General features: G+C 44.7%; 1 protein-coding gene across 2 annotated transcripts in view; it reads left to right on the forward strand.

The window, feature by feature from the left end:
* EEPD1 (endonuclease/exonuclease/phosphatase family domain containing 1) overlaps positions 1-19,121 on the forward strand; it is a 109,309-nt gene that overhangs the window by 66,832 nt on the left and 23,356 nt on the right. For both annotated transcript variants that reach the window (XM_055314804.1, XM_055314805.1), the window contains exon 3: positions 2,767-2,818. In XM_055314804.1, the coding sequence (XP_055170779.1) occupies positions 2,767-2,818 (52 nt within the window). The remainder of the gene's footprint in view (positions 1-2,766; positions 2,819-19,121) is intronic.

The raw sequence follows: 19,121 nt of genomic DNA on the forward strand, positions 1-19,121 counted from the left end.
CTTCAAGGCCACGGACAGGGGCGGGAACCAGAGACTGCTGAAGAATGTCCTCTGGTAGAACTATTTTCCGGTGGTTATTTCAGAAGCAATTTAAGCTTCTGAAACTCGAGCTCCAATGGAAAACCCCTAACTTAGCACGTAAGTCGCCATCCAAATCGGTGGCCTGGAATTTAGATTCGTGTGTGGGGAATCAGAATGTGCTGAGGAGAGGCCAGGAGCTTTGACCGGCCACCGGGCACAACCTGTTAATAGCAGGCATTTGCACAGATGCCTCTAGTGCCTGTCGCCAAGGGGAAACATGCACGGTCATCTTTTTGAAGGCAGTCTTTTTCAGAGGGAGAAACTGAGGCCCGGCTGGTGATCCAAGCTGGATTGGGCCAGCTCTAATGCGGACTGGGCCCTGCCAGTCGGTAGGAAATGTTCATTGGGTGCTTTCCATGTGCCAGTTGTAGACACTGCGAGTGCAATGGTGAGAAGACCCTCCAGCCCTCAGCCGCCAGGAGCTTCCTTGCTGTTTGGGAAGAGACAGGCCAAAAAAACCCCAACATATAAATGCTTTGGGGGACTATTAGCAAGTGCACTGAAGAAAATACAACGTGATGATCGGGGGCGCTGCTTGACCTCAGTGTCCAGAGAAGGCTGCCTGGAGGACGTGGCGTTCCCGGTGGGCCTGGAGTGCCACAGCAGGCCGGTGCTGTAAAGATCTTGGGCAGGACCCACGCCAGACCAGCAACTACACCGAGGTCCGAGAGATGGAGGAGAGCCGGTGTGGTCGGAGCAGAGGGGATGCCCCGCTCGGAGAGTTGCTGAATTGGGGGGGGGGTGGCAGGGTCTCGTAAGCAGCAAGACTTCCCTTGCACCTCCTCGAGTTGCCGGTATGTGAGCCGTTGCGTTTGGTTGGATGTGCTTGCTTATTGGAGAGATTACGAGGAGTTCTGTCAACTCAAGTTCCCTCTGAGGCCTGTGTGCTCACTGACATCTTGCCATGTGCCAAGCAAGTAGCAAACATTTTTGGGAAAGTCCAGAGGGACTTCTTGTGAGCCTAACCCGTTTCGAGGGAGGCTCATGGTACAGGTGAGGGGCCCAGAGAACCCCGGCGGGGTGGAGCGCGGAGGCCGGTGACCATGCACCAGTGGCTCTGCGGGGAGGGAGCGTCGTGCACCACCGGCCCCTGACCTGCTCCTCAGGGTGCCCCGGGCTCCTCCCAGGCGCTGGTGAGTCCAGCCTCGTGTCCACAAGCGCTTCGAAAGCAGCGTGTCCTGCATCCGCTTCTGAATTCCCATCTCAGTTGCTGAGCACGGTCCGGGCTCCGGCCCCTAACGTGGAAACCAGTGAGCTGTGTCCACTCCACCCCCTGCTCTCCGCTCGGTGCCCTCGCCTCTGCCGCTGGCCTTCTGTGGGTCGCCCTGTCCCCAGGCGGGGCTAGCCCAGCCCCTCCTCCAGGAAGCCTTCCCTGTCCCCCGCCAGCGCCAGGCCGCCCTGCACATCTTGGCCCGTGCCCTGGGCACCCTGCCTCACGCTCTGTGGCCTCCAGGAGGCGGCGAGCCCCGGGCAGGGAGCACGCCCTGGTCCTGTGCGCCCTCGGCTACGTGCACACGGTCGGGCACGGCCAGTGTGCAGCCAACGGCGGAGCAGGCCGTCCACGTAAGCGGGGATCGTAGCGCTCGGCTTGTTATCGTCAAGGGAAGGTTCATCCTGAACAGGGGCCACTGTTTTCTTCTTTTTCTTCCTCTGAATTAGTTCAGATCCCTTACATGAAAAACTTTTTATTTATTTTATTTTATTTTATTTTATTTTATTTATTTATTTTATTTATTTATTCATGAGAGACACAGAGAGAGAGAGAGAGAGAGAGAGAGAGAGAGGCAGAGACACAGGCAGAGGGAGAAGCAGGCTCCATGCACCGGAAGCCCGAGGTGGGACTCGATCCCGGGTCTCCAGGATCACGCCCTGGGCCGAAGACAGGGGCTAAACTGCTGAGCCACCCAGGGATCCCCTGAAAAACTTTTTACGGTGAAATGTACATAACGTAAAATTTGCTATTTGAGCCACTTACGAGCATACAGCTAAGTGGCATTAAGTACATTCACACTGATGTGCAGCCGAGACCAGCATCGATCTCCAGAAACCTTTTGGCCATCCCCAACTGAAACCCTGTACCCACTACACAGCAGGCCCCGCTCCACTCGCCCCCCGCCCCTGGCAGCCACGCTGCTACTTTCTGCCTCTGAACTCGACTATGCTAGAGGTACCTGATAGAAGTAGAATCGTGCAATATTCGTCCTTTTGTGTCTGGCTTGTTGCATTTAGCATACCGTCTTCAGGCTTGCCTCTGTGTTGTAGCACATGCCAGGACTTCCTTCTTTCTAAGCTGAATAATAATTCCATCTTATGTATGTACCACATTTTGTTCATCCCTGCATCCGTTGGTGGCCATTGTAGTTGTTTCCACCTTTTGGCTGTTGTGACTCATGCTGCTATGAACACAAGCGTGCAAGTTCTGTTCCAGGCCCTATTTTCAACTTTTCGAGGGTATATGCCCAGAAGTGAAATTTCTGGATCCTATGATGAAATCCACTTGTACTATTTAGAAACAGTTTTAATAGTTCTGAAATGGTCATTTCAATTCAAAGCAAAGGTTACTTTAGATGGGATGAAGCAGAAATGCAGGCTGACATGTCAAATTTTTATTCTCGTGACTTGGCTGATGGTTGGCGACGTGAAATGATTTGTTTTCAAGTGTGGTTTCAATTTTTTTTCTTACAGCATCAAGCTTCTAGCTGTGCAGGAACTACTTGACAGAGAGGCCCTGGAAAAGGTAAATATTTTGTTCTTACTACCCCACATTCACAAACTTAGAGCAGAGTGCTACACATGGGGAAAATTCCACTCCCTGTCGCCAGTGACAGCACTTACTGCAAAGTGGGTCTGTTATTTTGTGTTAACAGTCAGTGAACCATGCAAAATTTTCATCCCAACTCCCCACATTGCTCATGTCATGTTACAAACCCAGCGTTGCTCAGCTCTTTCAGGGTTGTCTGAAAGTGGAGGCTTGCCATGCTCTAGGGCAGCCTTACTTTTCCTCTTAACACCAGGCACTGGACCTGACTCCATGCTGGCCACTTCACTCCATTTCTGCTTGTGGGTATTACTCTTTGGGCTTGTGGATGATAGAATGGAGGCCCAGTGAAGTTAGGTCACTTGCCCAAGGAAAATTAGCTAAGTGACAGAGTAAAGGTCTGAACCCCATGGTTCCATTTCCCCAGTCAGTGCTTTTTCTGTTTAACAGGCAAGTTCGTGAGTTTGAACCCCTTTTAGGCTATTTGTTAGGACTAAGAAACTCCCTCCCCACCTCACACTAATGGTTCGCTATGCCCCGGAAAGGATATCCAGGGCCTTAGCTTTCTGTGGTCAAGTCAAGCACATAGCCGGGGATCCTTTGGCAGTCATGAGTTCAAGTTCTGTGTCCAAGGTGGGGTGGACTTAGGAAAACAGACCAGGCAAGACCAAGAGCCACCCCATTAGCCCCCCAACTCATACCACGCTGCTCTCCTGGGGTGGCTCTGCCTCTTCCTGAGTACGTAGCTGTGAGCGCTAATTAGAATCTATAATGTTAATGTAAAAGGAAGTGGTCAGAGATAAAAACACTCAAGCAATATTATTTTATTTGTAGAATTTTAAATGGTCCGTCTGCTGGTTGGCACCAAAGCAAAGTGTTTAAGCACCAAACAGTGATGTGCGGGGAAGGGGCTGCTGAGCTCTGATTCCAAACTTAACATTCCTTCAGGCTTCAAACTTAACATTATCCCTGGGATAATGCTGCTTTCCTGACCTCAAAGAGGCAGCATGAGAACCAAATGAGTTAGAGTGGCAGAAGGGCTTTCTGAATGCCAAAGCCCTTGACATATTAATTCTTAATTACTTATATTAATTCTTAATAGACATCCAGCCATTAAAATGTACGAGGCCCAGCTCTAAAAGATATGTTGGGCCAAATGGCAATGTTGGATGTGGATTGTAGATTAGACCAAAGAATTATATCAATATGAATTTTTCCTGAGGTCGATAACTGGCACGTGTAAGAGAATGGACTTGTTCTTAGGAATTTATACACTGATGTATTTAGGAATAAAGGGGCATGCTATTTATAACTTCTTCTTAAATGATTCCAAAAAAAATAATGGAGATATACGTATATATATGTGAACTAGAAGGACGCAGAGCAAGCGTAAATGATAAAGCAAGTGGGGCATGGCGAAGACAGTTGGCCCTTCTGGGTGAAGGAATATGCAAAGATTCTTTGTACGTTCTTGAAATCTTTAGAAAGCTACCTCCCAAAACCAATTTTCTTCTCAGTATTCTCTGAGAATAGTTTTTTTGTTGTTATTTTCCTCATCAATGTAAAAAAAAAAAACCATCAGACAAAGCTCATAAATACGTGGTGTCCATGTACTGAGCTGTATCAATGTAATGAAAACATAGGCACTGAAAGTATCGATTAGGTCTTTAAGCTGTGTTAGTATTTGATTTGGAGAAGCCCCACGGGCAAGCCAGTTTAGGGGTGCTAACTGCTTGGGGAACCTAGCAGAGAAGGGGGTCAGGGCTCGCTGTGGGTGGCAGCAGAGCCGCGTGCTGCCCCGAGGGTATAGTGGTGAGCCTGCCATGGAGCCAGTGTATAGTGTGGGGCTCAGAGAGTCTGGGCCCAGAGCCTGCCTCCCCACTGGAACATCTTGGGTTACTAACCCTCTCTGTGCTTCAGTTCCCTCGTCTATTAAGTAGAGGTCTTTATGATCCCCAATTCACAGAGATTTGGAGAAGATGAAGTATTAGACAGTCAATGTAAAGGAAGTAACTCTGTGCCCACCGCTCAGTGATCCCCAGATCACTGTATGTGTTATCCTGCCCCATGCCCTCCTCCCTCCGATGATGGTTTTGTATCATTCCCCTATCTCCACAGATGACAAATAGAAAGATTGACAAGATGGTCTAAATACTCAGAGGCCAGCTGGGAGCCAAGTTCATGTAGCATCCTTCTTTCTTCCTTCTTTTGTTCGTTCATTCATTCATGCATTCATTCATTCATTTATACCAAGGCCTCTGTTGAGGCTTCCATGTGCCAAGCAAGTAGCAAACATTTTTGGGAAAGTCCAGAAGCCACCCATTGACATGAGCTTGGTAGTTAATGGCATTTTGAGTGACACATGGTATGTTACCTGGCATAGTACTACTTTTGCCCAGTTCAAAGGCTAGAATAGATATGTTCCCAAAGAGCCTCCTGATGTACGGATTCTCATCCACCTGGACAAGTTAGAGAACCACCAAGTTCTTAGTGAACTGCAGAGCTTTGCTACTCAAAGTGTGGTCCGTAGATCAGTAGCATCGTCAGCTTGTTAGAGAGGCGGAATCTCGGACTCCACCCAGACCCCCAGAATCCGTCTGCCTTCTAACAAGACCCACTGAGTTGTGTGCACTAAGACGCAAGAAGCTGCCCTGAGGGGGATCACTTATGATCACCATCCCTGCTGCTAACTAATCCACCCGAATAGAGAACCTCTGAGGTGTCAGATTTTTGCTTTTGTGGACAGTTAAGCTCTTTTTTTCCCTTCTTCTTCTTTTGCACCAGAAGAGAAGTAAACATCATCATTCTATTTGTAAGAACCTGGTTTTTAATCTTTAGTTTTCCTGCTTCTTCCTTTCATTTAGAAAATAGTCTTATTTAATTTAATAGGTAGAGCCAGAAAGGCCTCAGCTAGACATACATCCTGCAAACTTCAAACCCCTTTGACTAACTTTGTGGCTGGGTTTCCGATGGCAATCTGCTTTTGGGCTTTGCAATTACTGAACTCCCGAGATCCGCCGTGGTGGAACTGGTCCACCTCCAGACGTGGTCCCCAGAGCAGGGACCTGCTGCCTGCGTGTCATTCTCTTTTAAGATGGAAGCTGTTCAGGGGTCATTTCTCTCATAGGTACTTGCAGGTTAAGCCAGACCAGTAGATAGTCAGATTGTGTTAAACATAATGTAAAAGGCTGAAGAGAAGCAGTCTCCTAGGTACTTAGATTTCTGGTGCTTTCCCCCAGTATTAGGCATTGTTATTATGGTCTTAGTATTATAGCTTCAAATTACCAGCCATCTGCCCGACTTGTACTTTCCCGGGTTTTAGCTAAAAAACCTGTCTGCTGTGAAAGTGGTGAGATTTTCCTGGCTTCCGCAGGGCACGGAGCCAGCTCAGGGGAAGCTCTGTTCTGCGAGAGCTGAGGTGCCCTCCCGGCCTCAACCCTTTTTGGCTGCCGGACCTGGCCGAGGACCTTCCTTGGAGGCCCCAGCCCCCTATATAAAACTGATCTCTCTGGTTCCCCTCTACCCTAAAATTCTTGCGATTTACTTTCTCAGTTGATGCTCGATCATGTTGTGAAGAGGAAAAAATTCTTTTTTTTTCATACTCTGGTTTTTAATATTTTCTCTGCTTCTCTGCCCCAGTGATCCGTACTGGGCTTTGGGGCCTTTGTGTTTCATCTGCCTTACTCACCATTAAAACACACTTTCTAGGGCAGCCCAGGTGGTTCAGCGGTTTAGCGCTGCCTTCAGCCCAGGACGTGATCCTGGAGACCGGGGATAGAGTCCCACATCGGGCTCCCTGCATGGAGCCTGCTTCTCCCTCTGCCTGTGTCTCGGCCTCTCTCTCTCTCTGTCGTGAATAAATAAATAAAATCCTTAAAATTAAAAAAAAAACACTTTCTGGGGAGATGTAAGTGGTGAGTACGTGCCCAGTGACCCTCACACACAGATCACTAGGGTTCCAGGTTTTGCTTCTAACCCTGCTGTCTTAAGTCCGGTACAGTAGATTGGGGTGGAGGTTAGAGACCCCTGGGGGGATTAGGTTTCTGAATTTCTCTTCTCTACAAATACTGTAAAACATCATTTCCTGGAACTATGTCAATCATTTGTCATTTATTTTAAAAATAAGCTATAAACCATAGAATTAATAAGCTAAGTCTCTCTACCAATTTCTCGTATTAAACTGTTGAGGAATGTCTGGGTGGCTCGGTTGTTTAAATGTCTCCCTTCAGCTCAGGTCATGATCCCAGGGTCTTGGGATTGAGCCCCACATTGATTCTCTGTTCAGCTGCTTCTCCCTCTCCCTTTGTGATCTCTCTGGCTCTCACTGTCTCTCAAATAAATAAATAAAATCTTTAAAAAAAAAAACGACTGTTGGAACCATGAGAAGATTACTTAATATGCATACATGTCGGGACACACGACACCACCCCCCCACGACAGAATGTTTTGCATTTAGCCAGGCTTTGTCATCAAGCATCTATCAGGTGCCAAAAGCGAGGACCCGCTCTGAGGAGGAGGCACACCAGCCTGTTCTCTCCGTGCTCTTTGCTTTAAGTGTGGGACGCTTTTGTTTTTCTGAACTTAAGGCACACAGACTTGTTTCCCAGGCTTTATGCCCGTCTAATGCCTCGAAACGTGGCATTGCATGAAAGGAAATAAAAATATTGGTACAGCTTGATTTTAGTACGATCGGTTTTCAATGACCCTTTCAAACAGCTTCCTGCAAAGCTGCAGACAATAGTTTGGCCGTTCACTCCAGCTGGAGGTCACCCTGTTGCTGGATGGGCCGGAGGGCAGTGCCCCGGCTGACCCAAGCCGGGATCCGAGTCCGCCTGAAAAGCTGCCTGTGTGGGGTTCAGGCCACCTGGCACTTGGCCATTGCTGTGCTTCCCCCGCCCTGGCCTCTCACCGCCAGCTGACCGAGCCCACGCTCTGTCCCCTGGAACCCTGGCTCGAGGGCTCGAGGTGCACACACTGGGGTTGAGTCCAGCTCGGAGGTTCACTAGCTGGGTGGGGGGGTGTCTTGGGCAAGTTATTGATCAGATTCGGTTTCTTTTTAACATGGGGGAAGCTCACAGTAATACCTACCTCCCTGGGATATTTTTATGAGAATCAAGTGAGATAATGTGTGAGATCAGAGAGATTATGTAGAGAGTGAGCACCGGAGTGATGGTGGCTAGTGCTGTCTCTGCTACGGAGATGATCCCCGCCGTCACCGTCAGCATCATCAGCATCACCAGCATCACAGATACCTCTTTTTTCTCCTTTCTCAAGAAGCCCAAATTGATATTGAGCTGATGCCATTAAAGGACATCGAAAAAGGAGTTACCACCCCTACCCTCGCGCCGTTTGGCAAATTTCTAGGACAAAAGGCCTGCCGGTCTCCATGCCTGTTCTTGGATATTTTCCCTAGAATTTCAGCTATGAAGCCCAACTCTGAGTCTAGTTTTCCTGCAGGTGGAGCAGATGATCCCACAAAGCCCTTTTGGCACTTTACCTGTGAGGTGACATGTATAACATTTCACCAGCAAGCCCGGAACTCAAAAAACCTAACTTGATACTTGCGCGTAATGGCTAGTCAGGGACTTCGGCAGCTGGCCCCTCGTGGTGGGCAGGGCAACATTGGAATTCGAAGTTAGTGGCTTCCTGGGAACTTTTTTTTTTTTAAGATTTTATTTATTCATGAGAGACAGAGAGAGAGAGAGAGAGAGAGGCAGAGACACAGGCAGAGGGACAAGCAGGCTTCTTGTGGGGAGCCCAAAGTAGGACTTGATCTCAGGTCCCCAGGATCACACCCTGAGCTGAAGGCAGATGCTCAACCACTAAGCCACCCAGGCGTCCCTCCTGGGAACTTTTAGAGGGAAATAGGAGGCAAGTAATAATCGCATCGATGTGTATGAATAACGTGAGGATGCTTGTATCTGTAACTGGTGACCAGATTCCCTGAACATAGGCACAAGTACATACGGACGCTCTAGCTCTAACATCACATGCTTTTGGAGTGTTTTTCGCTGCGATTTGGACTTCCAGTTCATTGAGTTTGTGTAACAGTCGAGTACTTAACACTGTGCCTAAGTTATACCGAATACCAAGGGGCTAAAGTTACATAAATACATTTGAGTGGAATCTATAGAATCTCAGAATGCCAGAGCTGAGGCGGGCAACTGTTCAAACCCTGGAATCTAACAGGACATGGAGACGGGACATGGAGGCCGAAGCACCTGAAGCGTCCCCCTGGCCCAGGGCCCACAGCAGGTGTTATGGAACTAGGAGTGACCGCAGCGGATGGGGCTCCATTCCAGGGCTCCCTTCAATACCACTGCTGCCACCTCCCATCATCTCATTTGATCTGGACATTAGCTTTAGCAGACTCGATGGAAGCTCCTGCCTCTGCATCTTCCAGGAGGGGGAGCTGAGCCAGAGGGTCTGTCCCTGGCCAGGTGATGGAGAGCTGAGACTCTGTCTTTAAACAGTATGACTTGTAGTGGGACGGACACAGGCATGTCGTGTTTGTCTCTCCAAGCAACCTTTGATCCCACGGGGGAAACAGCGTGGGCTGGGGCCTGGAGGAGGAGGTGCTGGGAGGTTCAGGGCTCCAGATATGCAGACTGTGCCACGGGAGCATCCAAGAGTGGAGGCGCTCACAGGGCCGCGAGGGCCGTGGGAGTCCCAGGGTCTGCAAGGAGGGCAGTAGGGAACACGCAGCAGACACCCTCCGCGTAGACTCCGTGTCAACACCAATAACTTCAAGAATCTTGCATAAAGTCTACTTAAAAATACCTTTTAAAAAATAGCACTCTGTCTTCATTTAAAAATGTCAGAATGAGATTCCTCAGCTCCCTTGGTTTATTTTTTTCTCCCTTGCCTGGCCCTTCGTGTACTCTGAGCCTAATTCAAATGCCAACTTGAATGGTCAGTATTCATGTGTCTGTTGCTTTTTTTTTCCCCCCAAAGTGACTTGAGCCAAACCAGTGTCTAAGCATTAAACTCATTGTCATCATGTTTCTGGCAGGCAGCTTGTTACCTACCTTAAGGGGCCAGGAAGCAGAAATGGAGACCCCTGTGAAGCTCAGGCTCCCCCTGTTTGCTTGTGGAGTCTGGCTCAGGCCCACTACCAGGCGCCACAGCCACCCCCTCACCAGCTCTGCTTCCTAAACTACACACTTGGACCCCACCCCTGTTCTGGAAAGGGCTGTTGGCTCAGGTCCCCCCAGGCACCTCAGCTGCCAGAAAATGGAACATCTTAGTGAATTATGGGCCAGGCTTCACAGTTCATTAAAAAAAAAAGATATATTTTCTCTTTATTCTTTTAGAATCACCAAGATACCATGTATTTTTAGGGGCTCCCACTACCTTTCTTTCTTTATGAAAAGCTTTTATTTGAAGTGAGCAGAATGAAGAGTTCCAAATAGAACTCTTAAATCCCCTTTAGCTTTCTTAGCTATCAAGGATACACAAATTAAGAGATTCTTTTAAATATATTACATTAGAAAAGATATTTTATTCTACTTTTTTAAAGATTTTATTTATTTATTTATGAGAGATACAGAGAGAGAGAGAGAGAGAGAGAGAGAGAGAGAGGCAGAGACACAGGCAGAGGGAGAAGCAGGCTCCATGCTGGGAGCTCGATGTGGGACTCGATCCCGGGTCTCCAGGATCACGCCCTGGGATGAGGTGGCACTAAACCACTGAGCCACCCAGGCTGCCCAGAAAAGATATTTTAAACAATGGTATAGAATGTTAAAGTGGCAATAAAGCCAGGGTCCCCATTCATTGCTGGGCAGCACTGGTGATGAGGAACTATCCTTCTGGAAGCTCCTGGGCAGCATAGTTTATCAGCCTCTTAGATGCCCTTGCCCTTTAGCCAGTAATCCCATTCCTGGAAGGAAATGATCCCTAGGAACAGAAAATAAATAAGCATGATGTTATATCATTATGAATAATTAATAGCAGTTGAGTGCTCAGTGGGAAGGGAGGTGTTAAGCAATCTGGGGTAGCAGTCCCCAAACCTGAAATGTGTTGCTACTTGTCCTACTTTCTTCTTTGCTACTGTCCTATTTCTCTTCTTTCCTGTATCTTACATGGCCAGCCTTCACCCTTCCTCTGCTCTCCTGAACCCCTAGGAGCCTGGCCCCTGGCCCAGTTCATCTACTAAATCATAGCTTACCCTAGCCAGCTTCTAACCCAAAGCATTTTTATTTGAACTTTTTTTTTCTTTTTAAAAAACTGATTTTATATAGAACTTAAAAATTTATAGGCAGTTGTCCATTTTTGGTCATTTCTGCATAACTGTTTCTATTTTTGAAATGAATACATAATGATTTTATATTAATAAATATTTCATAACATTTTGAAGCCACTTACAAACAATGGTAGGAATTTGGGAATGGGAAAAGGAAAGAAACCATACCTGAAGCTTGTCTCGTCTAGGTGAGTCTGAACCCACGGCCGCCTTCTATCTCTGATGGTTTGTCCCTGGGGCTATCCTTCTTAATGGTTTTGTGACTTTGTCTTCACACTCTAGATTCATTATTTCTTTGCCTCCTAATTGATTCTGTATTTATAGGGGAAAAAAGGAGAAACCTTATCACGTCCATATGGATTGCAAACTCAGCAGAGACCACGCAAGGCTTATAACAAGAGCAGAAAGATAATTTCATTTAGGCTTCAAAGTGGAGGGGGCCTTGCAAAATCACCACTGTCCATGTTTTGCTAAGAATTATATTATCATCAACTAGAGAGAGTTTTGCTGGCCTCTTGTAGCTGCTTATAAATGATGGGCTGGTCTTGTGCACTTGTCTAGTCAATGATTTAAACATAGTGTGTCCGTGTTAGTATTTTTCCTATGCTGACTGACTCTTGGTTTGTGATGCTCTCTCTCCTCTTCAGGAGGGCATCTGGAGGCTTCAGTTCTGGAAATGGCAGCGTAGCTTATATCAGTATAACCTTCCCTCAAATAACTATGATCAGCTCCGGGTCAGATGAAAGAATGGAGAGCTACCCAAAGCAGGCAGACGCAGGAAAGCTGTCAACCCTGGAAAGAAGGAGCCAGCACTGGGTGAGATTCACATCTGCTGGACTTTGCCTCTGATCACATTGCCCATCTCTGTGTGCAGCTAGAATTGAGGCAGGAGATCTTTTGGGGGATATCATGAGTCTTCTCTCTTTTTTTTTTCTTGGTCCGTCTAGCTACAGGTTTCTTGTTCTTTGTTGTGCTTTTCAAAGGACCTTTGAGTTTATTGTTTCTCCGTTATTTTTTTTATCTTCTATTTCATTCATTTCTGCTCTGATCTTTCTCTTTTCTTTTGTTATCCTTGCTTTGGGTTTAGTTTACTCTCCCCCCCTCCCGCCCCTACACCCCACACCCAGTGTCTTCAAGTGGGAGATTAGGCTATCGATTTGAGATCTTTCTTTTTTACTAATATAAGCATCTATAGCCATAAATATTCTTCCAAACACTACTTAGATGACTCCCATAAGTTTTGGCATTTTGCATCTTCGTTTTCATTCATCTCAAAGTGTTTTTAGTTTGCCTTGTGATTTCTTCTTTTCTTCCCATTGGGAATTTACAAATGTGTTGTTTAATTTTCCACTTATTTGTGGATTACCCAAAATTCTTTCTGTTATTGACTTCTAACTTTTTCCCATTGCACACTGGTCAGAGAACATGGCTTTACTTGACTTTAGTCCTTTTAAATCCTTCAGAGCTTGTTTTATGGCTTAGAATGTGATTTATTCTGGAGAAAGTTCCAGGTACACTTGAGAAGAAAGTATATTCTACTGTTGTTTGGCTGAGTGTTCTGCAAATGTTTACAGGTCTATTTGGTTTATATTGTTGCTTAAATCTTTTATTTTCTGTTAATTTCCTGTTTAATTGTTCTAACCGTCATTGAAGGTGAGGTATTGAAGACCCCACCTATTGTTCCTTCAATTCTGTCAGTTTTGTTTCATGTATTTTGGGGCTCTGTTATTTGGTGCATATAAATTTATAATGGTTATGTCTTTCTGTTGAATGACCCTTTTATTATTATAAAATGTCCTTCTTTATCTCTAGTAACAGCTTTCATTTTAAAGTCTATTTTTCTAATATTGGTTTAGCCATTACAGCTTCCTTATGGTTGCTGTTTGTACGATGTGTCTTTTTCTTTTTACTTTCAATCTTATTGTGTCTTTGAATCTTAAGTGTATCTCCTGTAGCCAGCATATAGTTGGACATTGTGTTTTACCCACTTTGACAGTCTCTGCCTTTCGATTGGGTTATTTAATCCATTCACATTTATTTTTTAAAGATTTTATTTATTGAGATATAGAGAGAGCATGACTGGGATTGGGTAGGGCAGAGGGAGAGGGAGAAGCAGACTCGCTGCTGAGCAGGGAGCCCAATGCGGGGTTCGATCCTGGGACCCTGAGATCACAGCCCAAGCTCAAGGCAGATACCCAACCGACGGAGCCACTCAGGTGCCCCAGTCCATTTACATTTAATGTTATTATTGACACGCTTGAATTTACAGCTCCATTTTACTTTTTGTTTCCTATATCTTGTGCCTCTTTTGTTTCTTTTCCCCCTCTTTCACTGATTTCTTTTGTACTAAGGGAATATTTTCTAATGTAGCATTTTAATTTCCATAATGATTGTTTTCACTATGATTTTGAATTATTTTCTTAGTAGTTTGCTATTGAGTTTAGCATATAAATCCTAATTTATCAGATTTATACTAATTTCTTTCAGATTAGTACTAACTTAATTCCAATGAAGGATAAAAACATTACTCTATATTCCCCCCTTCTCCTTTTTAAGCTGTTGTTATACATGTTACATCTAACTACTATACTACAGACCCAACTATAAAGTGTTAGACTCATTACTTTATTTGTTTATCTTTTGAAGAAGATAAGAGAAGAAGTACAAGTATCTATTTATAGCATTAGCTACATTAACCTTCATATTACCATTTCCAGTTTACTTCATTTGTCCCTGTGGGTTCACATTACCAGTTGGCATCATTTTCTTATTGGCATCTATTGGACATCATTACCTCATATGTATATACAAATGGATGAATGAGTGGGTGGATAATGGGTGAATGGGTGGATGGATGGATGAATGGGTACATGGATACATACATACTTATATGCATGCATACACAGTTGGTGGGCAGACAAATAGAATATATTAGATTGCCGTATAAAACTTTATTTACTGTTCTGAGTCATGGTAAAAAAAATTTTTTAAACTGCTGTCCTAGAGTTTGTTGGCTTGGAACAGGGGAAGAGGCTTGCTCTTAGTTGAAAGGCTTTTAGTACTTGAAAGGCTTGCCCTTAGGTATATCCTGAGCTCTTTCCCCTCTGACCTCTTTAGCCTCTTGACTCTATTTTGCTTCTCAACAAGAGAGAAAACGTGCTCAACTCACTGTATTCCCTTCAAAATTGTTGCATGTAGCCACTACCTTGCCTAAACACTCACATAGCCACAGTGACAGGAGTTACATGCAATTTCCTGCCTTATTTAATCCACCCTCAAATGCTTCTGTTATCAGGAAATGCTAACAATGAGCTGGTACTGAGAACTTTCAATTCACTTTTTTAGAGAATTCTGAGACTTTTTATGAGTGATTCATTCTTTCATTCATTCATTGCTTGAGAGCATGACTTTGTACTTAGCAAAGTTTGGGTTAGTTTGTCATTTTAAATGAAACAGAAGGTCAGGTAGGTAAAACTGTTTTTGCTCGGTTGCTAAAAACAGTTATGCTGGATGCTCTCCGTGGGTAAAATTATCCTGATTGAGCTGGTCACTGAGGCTTGCTTTGTCAGAATTAATTCAGTGGAGAAATCTATCACATTGTTAGCTACCCATTTAGAATGAGTAATTCCTACAGCTGATAAAATATTTTTTTTATTAACCTTCAGGAGGCATTGAAATGGTGAGCTTGGGCAAATTCCAAACTTCTGGGAAAGCATCCAACCTGCTTTCAGAGATTTTTGATCTATCTTGGTAGAATTTCAGGAAAGTGTACTGGCATTCCTTATGAATGCAATTCAAGACCCCTTTCTAGATCCTAGACTTGGTTTCTCCTCCCCATTCTGATAGTGCTGCCTTGCACTCCTTGCCTCGCCCCTAACGTGTCCCACCTAACTCTTGTCCATGAAACACAGACCCATTTTCTCAGGCAGAATTAATTTGGTTGGAAGAAGATAGCCAGAGAAAACAAAGCAACTCCCCCTAAATAAATTATTCTAAAATTACCTGCCCTTCTAGTTACCTGTCAGTGGCTTTCTGCATCAGTAGCCAATCAAGGGATGTATTTAATTTAAAAAAAGAGAGAGAGATGTATTTAAATGACTCTGTAGAGTCATTATTGAGACACAGAGCATCTCTCTGATGTGTCCAACCCTAGGGATCCACCAGAATCAGAAGTGCCCAGGACTCAAGCAGGATCCCCAGCATTTATAAGCCAACGACAGAACTTGGAAGGAAAAGTGACAAGTTCTGGGGGTTTTTTTTGCCTGAATTTCCAGCATTTGCACCAGCTCCAGAGATGGGGGTAGGAGCAGCAGGGGTGGATTAAAGCCTTTCCTCCCTTGATTACAAAATTATGAGGCTGTAGTTTTGTATGACTGTGAATCTTCTCTATCAGGCAAGACTTGTTTCCCTTCCTCTCTTCACCTGGCTGAAACCTCTAGTTAAAGAATAAATTGCTGCCTATCGATTATACATTTTCTCATTACCCAAACGTCCCTGTTGTGCACTCTGTGTGGCTATATTTGTGAATAAGAGGGGAAGAAGTAACAAGTATTTTTAGACTTCATTTCAGGATGTGACAGGGACATTTTTTGGTGTTGTTTTTTGTGTTTATTTAGTAGAAGCATTTAATTTGCTTTTATTTATGAAAAAAAAAACGCAATCTGTGTACATATGCCCGCACACTTGCACGTCTTCTTCCTGGGTAAAGTTCAAGCCAACTGATCAGTATTTATACAATGGCTAGAAAAGTGAGATTTCCAGAAAACTTGAAAGCAGAGAGAAAAATCAAATCATATAAAAGGATTATTTAGTCTCTGTAATTTGATTTTGCTTCAGTCCTTCATTTATGATGAGAGCAGACAACCCTTCTAAAACACCAGGTGGATCATTGACTCCTCTCCTTGGTCCTACTTCAGTTGGAAGCTGAAGGGCGCAATGGGGTCAGACAGACAGGGATGTGGGTCCTGGCTTAGCCCCTTGCCTTCTGGGTGATCTTGACCCCGCCAGCCCCACATTTGTCATTTCTCCAGCCATGGTATGTGTCTCATCAAGCAATGTGTGCCAGGAACCAGCAGTGGCCTTTGGCTCGTGGTGAGCTGTCTGGTCGACAGGCTGTTTTGGTTATGACTCATTAACGTGGACTTCTCCGTGTGCCCTGCACAACACGGTTCTGGCATCTGTGCCATGGTCCATGCCCGGTGGATGACTTGATTTTTCTAACACTTCTCTCTGCCCTGTGGGATTTTGTTCGGCCCACCCCCAGTAATTTGAAAGGAGCTGGACAGCCTGTAAAGCTCACCTCGGGCCGTTATCTAAGTACCTCTGGCCAAAAATGTAATGGAAGGGGAGGTTGTCTGCAACATAGTTTGGGGATTTGGCTTCCCATTTCTCCCATTAGCACAGAAAGCTGAGAAGTGATGAGTCTCAGGACGTTCTCCAAAATGAGAACGCTATTTCGCGAACCACCACCTATAGTTCTTGCTGCCATAACGTGCCTGGGGGTGAAACATCGCAGGCCTCTCCGTCTCTTGCTGCCCACGCAGAAAAGAACAATCAAATATATGTGGTTTGCCCTCAAATAATTTAGGAGATATGAAGGCTTTAAAGTGTAGGATTTGGCATCATGCGAATCAAAATAAAAGAAGTCATGAATCAGTAATACTTTCACCCACAGCTTTGAAGTCTTTATTTTTGTGATTATTGTTGCTAAGGATGGAAGGCTGCATAAACACCATTTGGAATAGCTGGAGGCTGGTGTTTTAGAAGAAAAATGGCAACCAGAGCAATTTCCCTGAGGGTCCCTAAGAGCTAATTTTGTTTAATGTGACGGTGCCTGAATAACTCACAGGGACACACGGGGACGCACTGGGAGCTTTGCAGCCAAGCCTGAGTCTAAGAGTGAACGAGTCGTCAGTGTTTAGGGACTGACAAAATCCATCTCTGGGAAGAAAAGATGTGGGTGTTCTTGGAGGAGGGTAGGGATGGGGAGCTAATGTGAACCGTGGCTTTGTGCGGCTTCTGTTCTGGATTATTTTCTTTGGATTTAAATACCTAAATAATGGTTTCCTACCCTCTTGTCTTGGCTTTTTCTCCCTCCTATCTTCCTTTTCCACGTCCCTACCCTTTCTGTTGCCATATCTGAAACCTCAGAAGCAAAAATACTCTTATTAATAAATTGTCCTGTGAGATGGTTTTTGGAAGTTTAGTGATACTCTTCTCCTGATCTATACACATCTTACCCATTTTTGTGCCTATTCACCTGAAGATATCAAAAAGGGAAGGAGATTCTAGAAAGGAAGAGCTGCAGCAGGCTAAACCAACATGGTTTGTCTTCGGAAATGCTATTTTCTTCTTATAAGCATGGAAGCAGAGGCCTTTTTGCTTATAGGTAAAATGTTGTAACATAAATGGTTGACATTTCCCATCAAAATTTTGGTTCAGCACTTCATTAGGAAGCACTGAATGAAACTGTGTTGTCAACCCTCATTGTTGGCATGTTTCTTAGGTGATATAAAAATGTTAGCATCCGTGGAATGGCATATTCATGGCCTGGCCACCCCAGGGTTTCTGCTCCGAATTGGGGTGCTTCACTCTGCTTACAGCTTTCCTATGCTCTCCTGAAATAGCCACAAAATCCTCCAAAACTCAGTGCTATTTTCAGACCTGCTTCCACTTACAATAATTTGTTTCAATCATTACTCACAAGTTTAGTGCCTAATTTGGGACAAATATTTATTTTATCTGCCCTGAAACAGTCTTTTTTGAGCTTCAGAGAGCCTCTATTCCAGGGATTACTGGTGTGGTCCTCTTCCAGGTGCTCAGTGACCATGTGGTGGGAGCACCAGAATGACCCGCACCCAGAGGTGGCACTGACCCCCCCTGTTCCCTGCCGGGTGGAGGGTTCTATGACAGCCCGTGCCTGAGTAGTGCCTGGGGTAGTGCCTGGTGTTTGTTGAATGAACAGAGTGGTTCCTCTGCTTTACTTTCAACATCCAATCCATTGTCCAAGGCACTTTCTTTATGATCAACATAAAATTCCCATCCCACAAAGTTAACCACTGCAGACTACATTCTAAAGGGCATCATCCGGTGGCATTTAGTTTATTCACAGGGTTGTGCAGCCATCCCTTCTGTCTAGTTTTAAGACATTTTCATCATCAAAAAGGAAACCGGGTACCACATGAGGAGTCGCTCTCATTCCCCTTTCTGTGGCAACCACCGGTCTGTTTTCTGTGTCTATGGGTTTCCTATTCTGGGCATTTCATATAGATGGAATCATACAGTATGGCCCTTTTGTGTCTGGCCTTTTCACTCGTATAATATTTTTGAGGTCCATCCATGTCAGACAGGTATTAATATGCCATTCCTGGCGGTGGGTCACTACTGTTGCATTATGTGGATAGAGCACATTTTGTTTATCACTCATTGGTTGATGGACATTGGAGTTGTTTTTTTTTTTTTTTAAATCTTTGGGCTGTAGTGAATAGTGTTGCTGTGAACATTCACATACTAGTATTGGTTTGAGTACCTGTTTTCATTTCTTTTTTTTAATTACATGCAAATTTTATTAAGAATTTCAAATTAACATATTTCAGATTTCTAGCATGGAATAGAACCATTTTGGGACCGAAGCAATGGAGTAGATAAACACCGATATCCCTTGCAATGCCAAATTTATTAAGAAAACAATTCCTCTGCAAACCACATCCCCTTTATATAACAAGATGAAATAGTATCTTCCCCTTCACTTTGGCAATAGCCATTACCTAAAGGAATGAAAAAGACAAATAGTGGGTCTGCCACTTAATTAAAAATGGGATTCTATCTTTAGATTAAAACTTTTTAAGTTCAGAAAAGGCTGTGATCAAATGAGCCTTTTGATCAGCGAAAACAAAAATCAGCAAAGAACGTCTAATCAAACAACCAAAAGCATTTTGAAAATAAAGAGGGAAAACATAAGGTGTTTTCATGGCATTTTTTTTCCTACACACTCTCACAACCGGTTAAGGATTTCCAGGAGTTAATTAAAATCTCAGGAAG

Source organism: Nyctereutes procyonoides, unplaced genomic scaffold (assembly GCF_905146905.1).
Source record: "Nyctereutes procyonoides isolate TBG_1078 unplaced genomic scaffold, NYPRO_anot_genome, whole genome shotgun sequence".
Taxonomy (NCBI): Eukaryota; Metazoa; Chordata; class Mammalia; order Carnivora; family Canidae; genus Nyctereutes; species Nyctereutes procyonoides.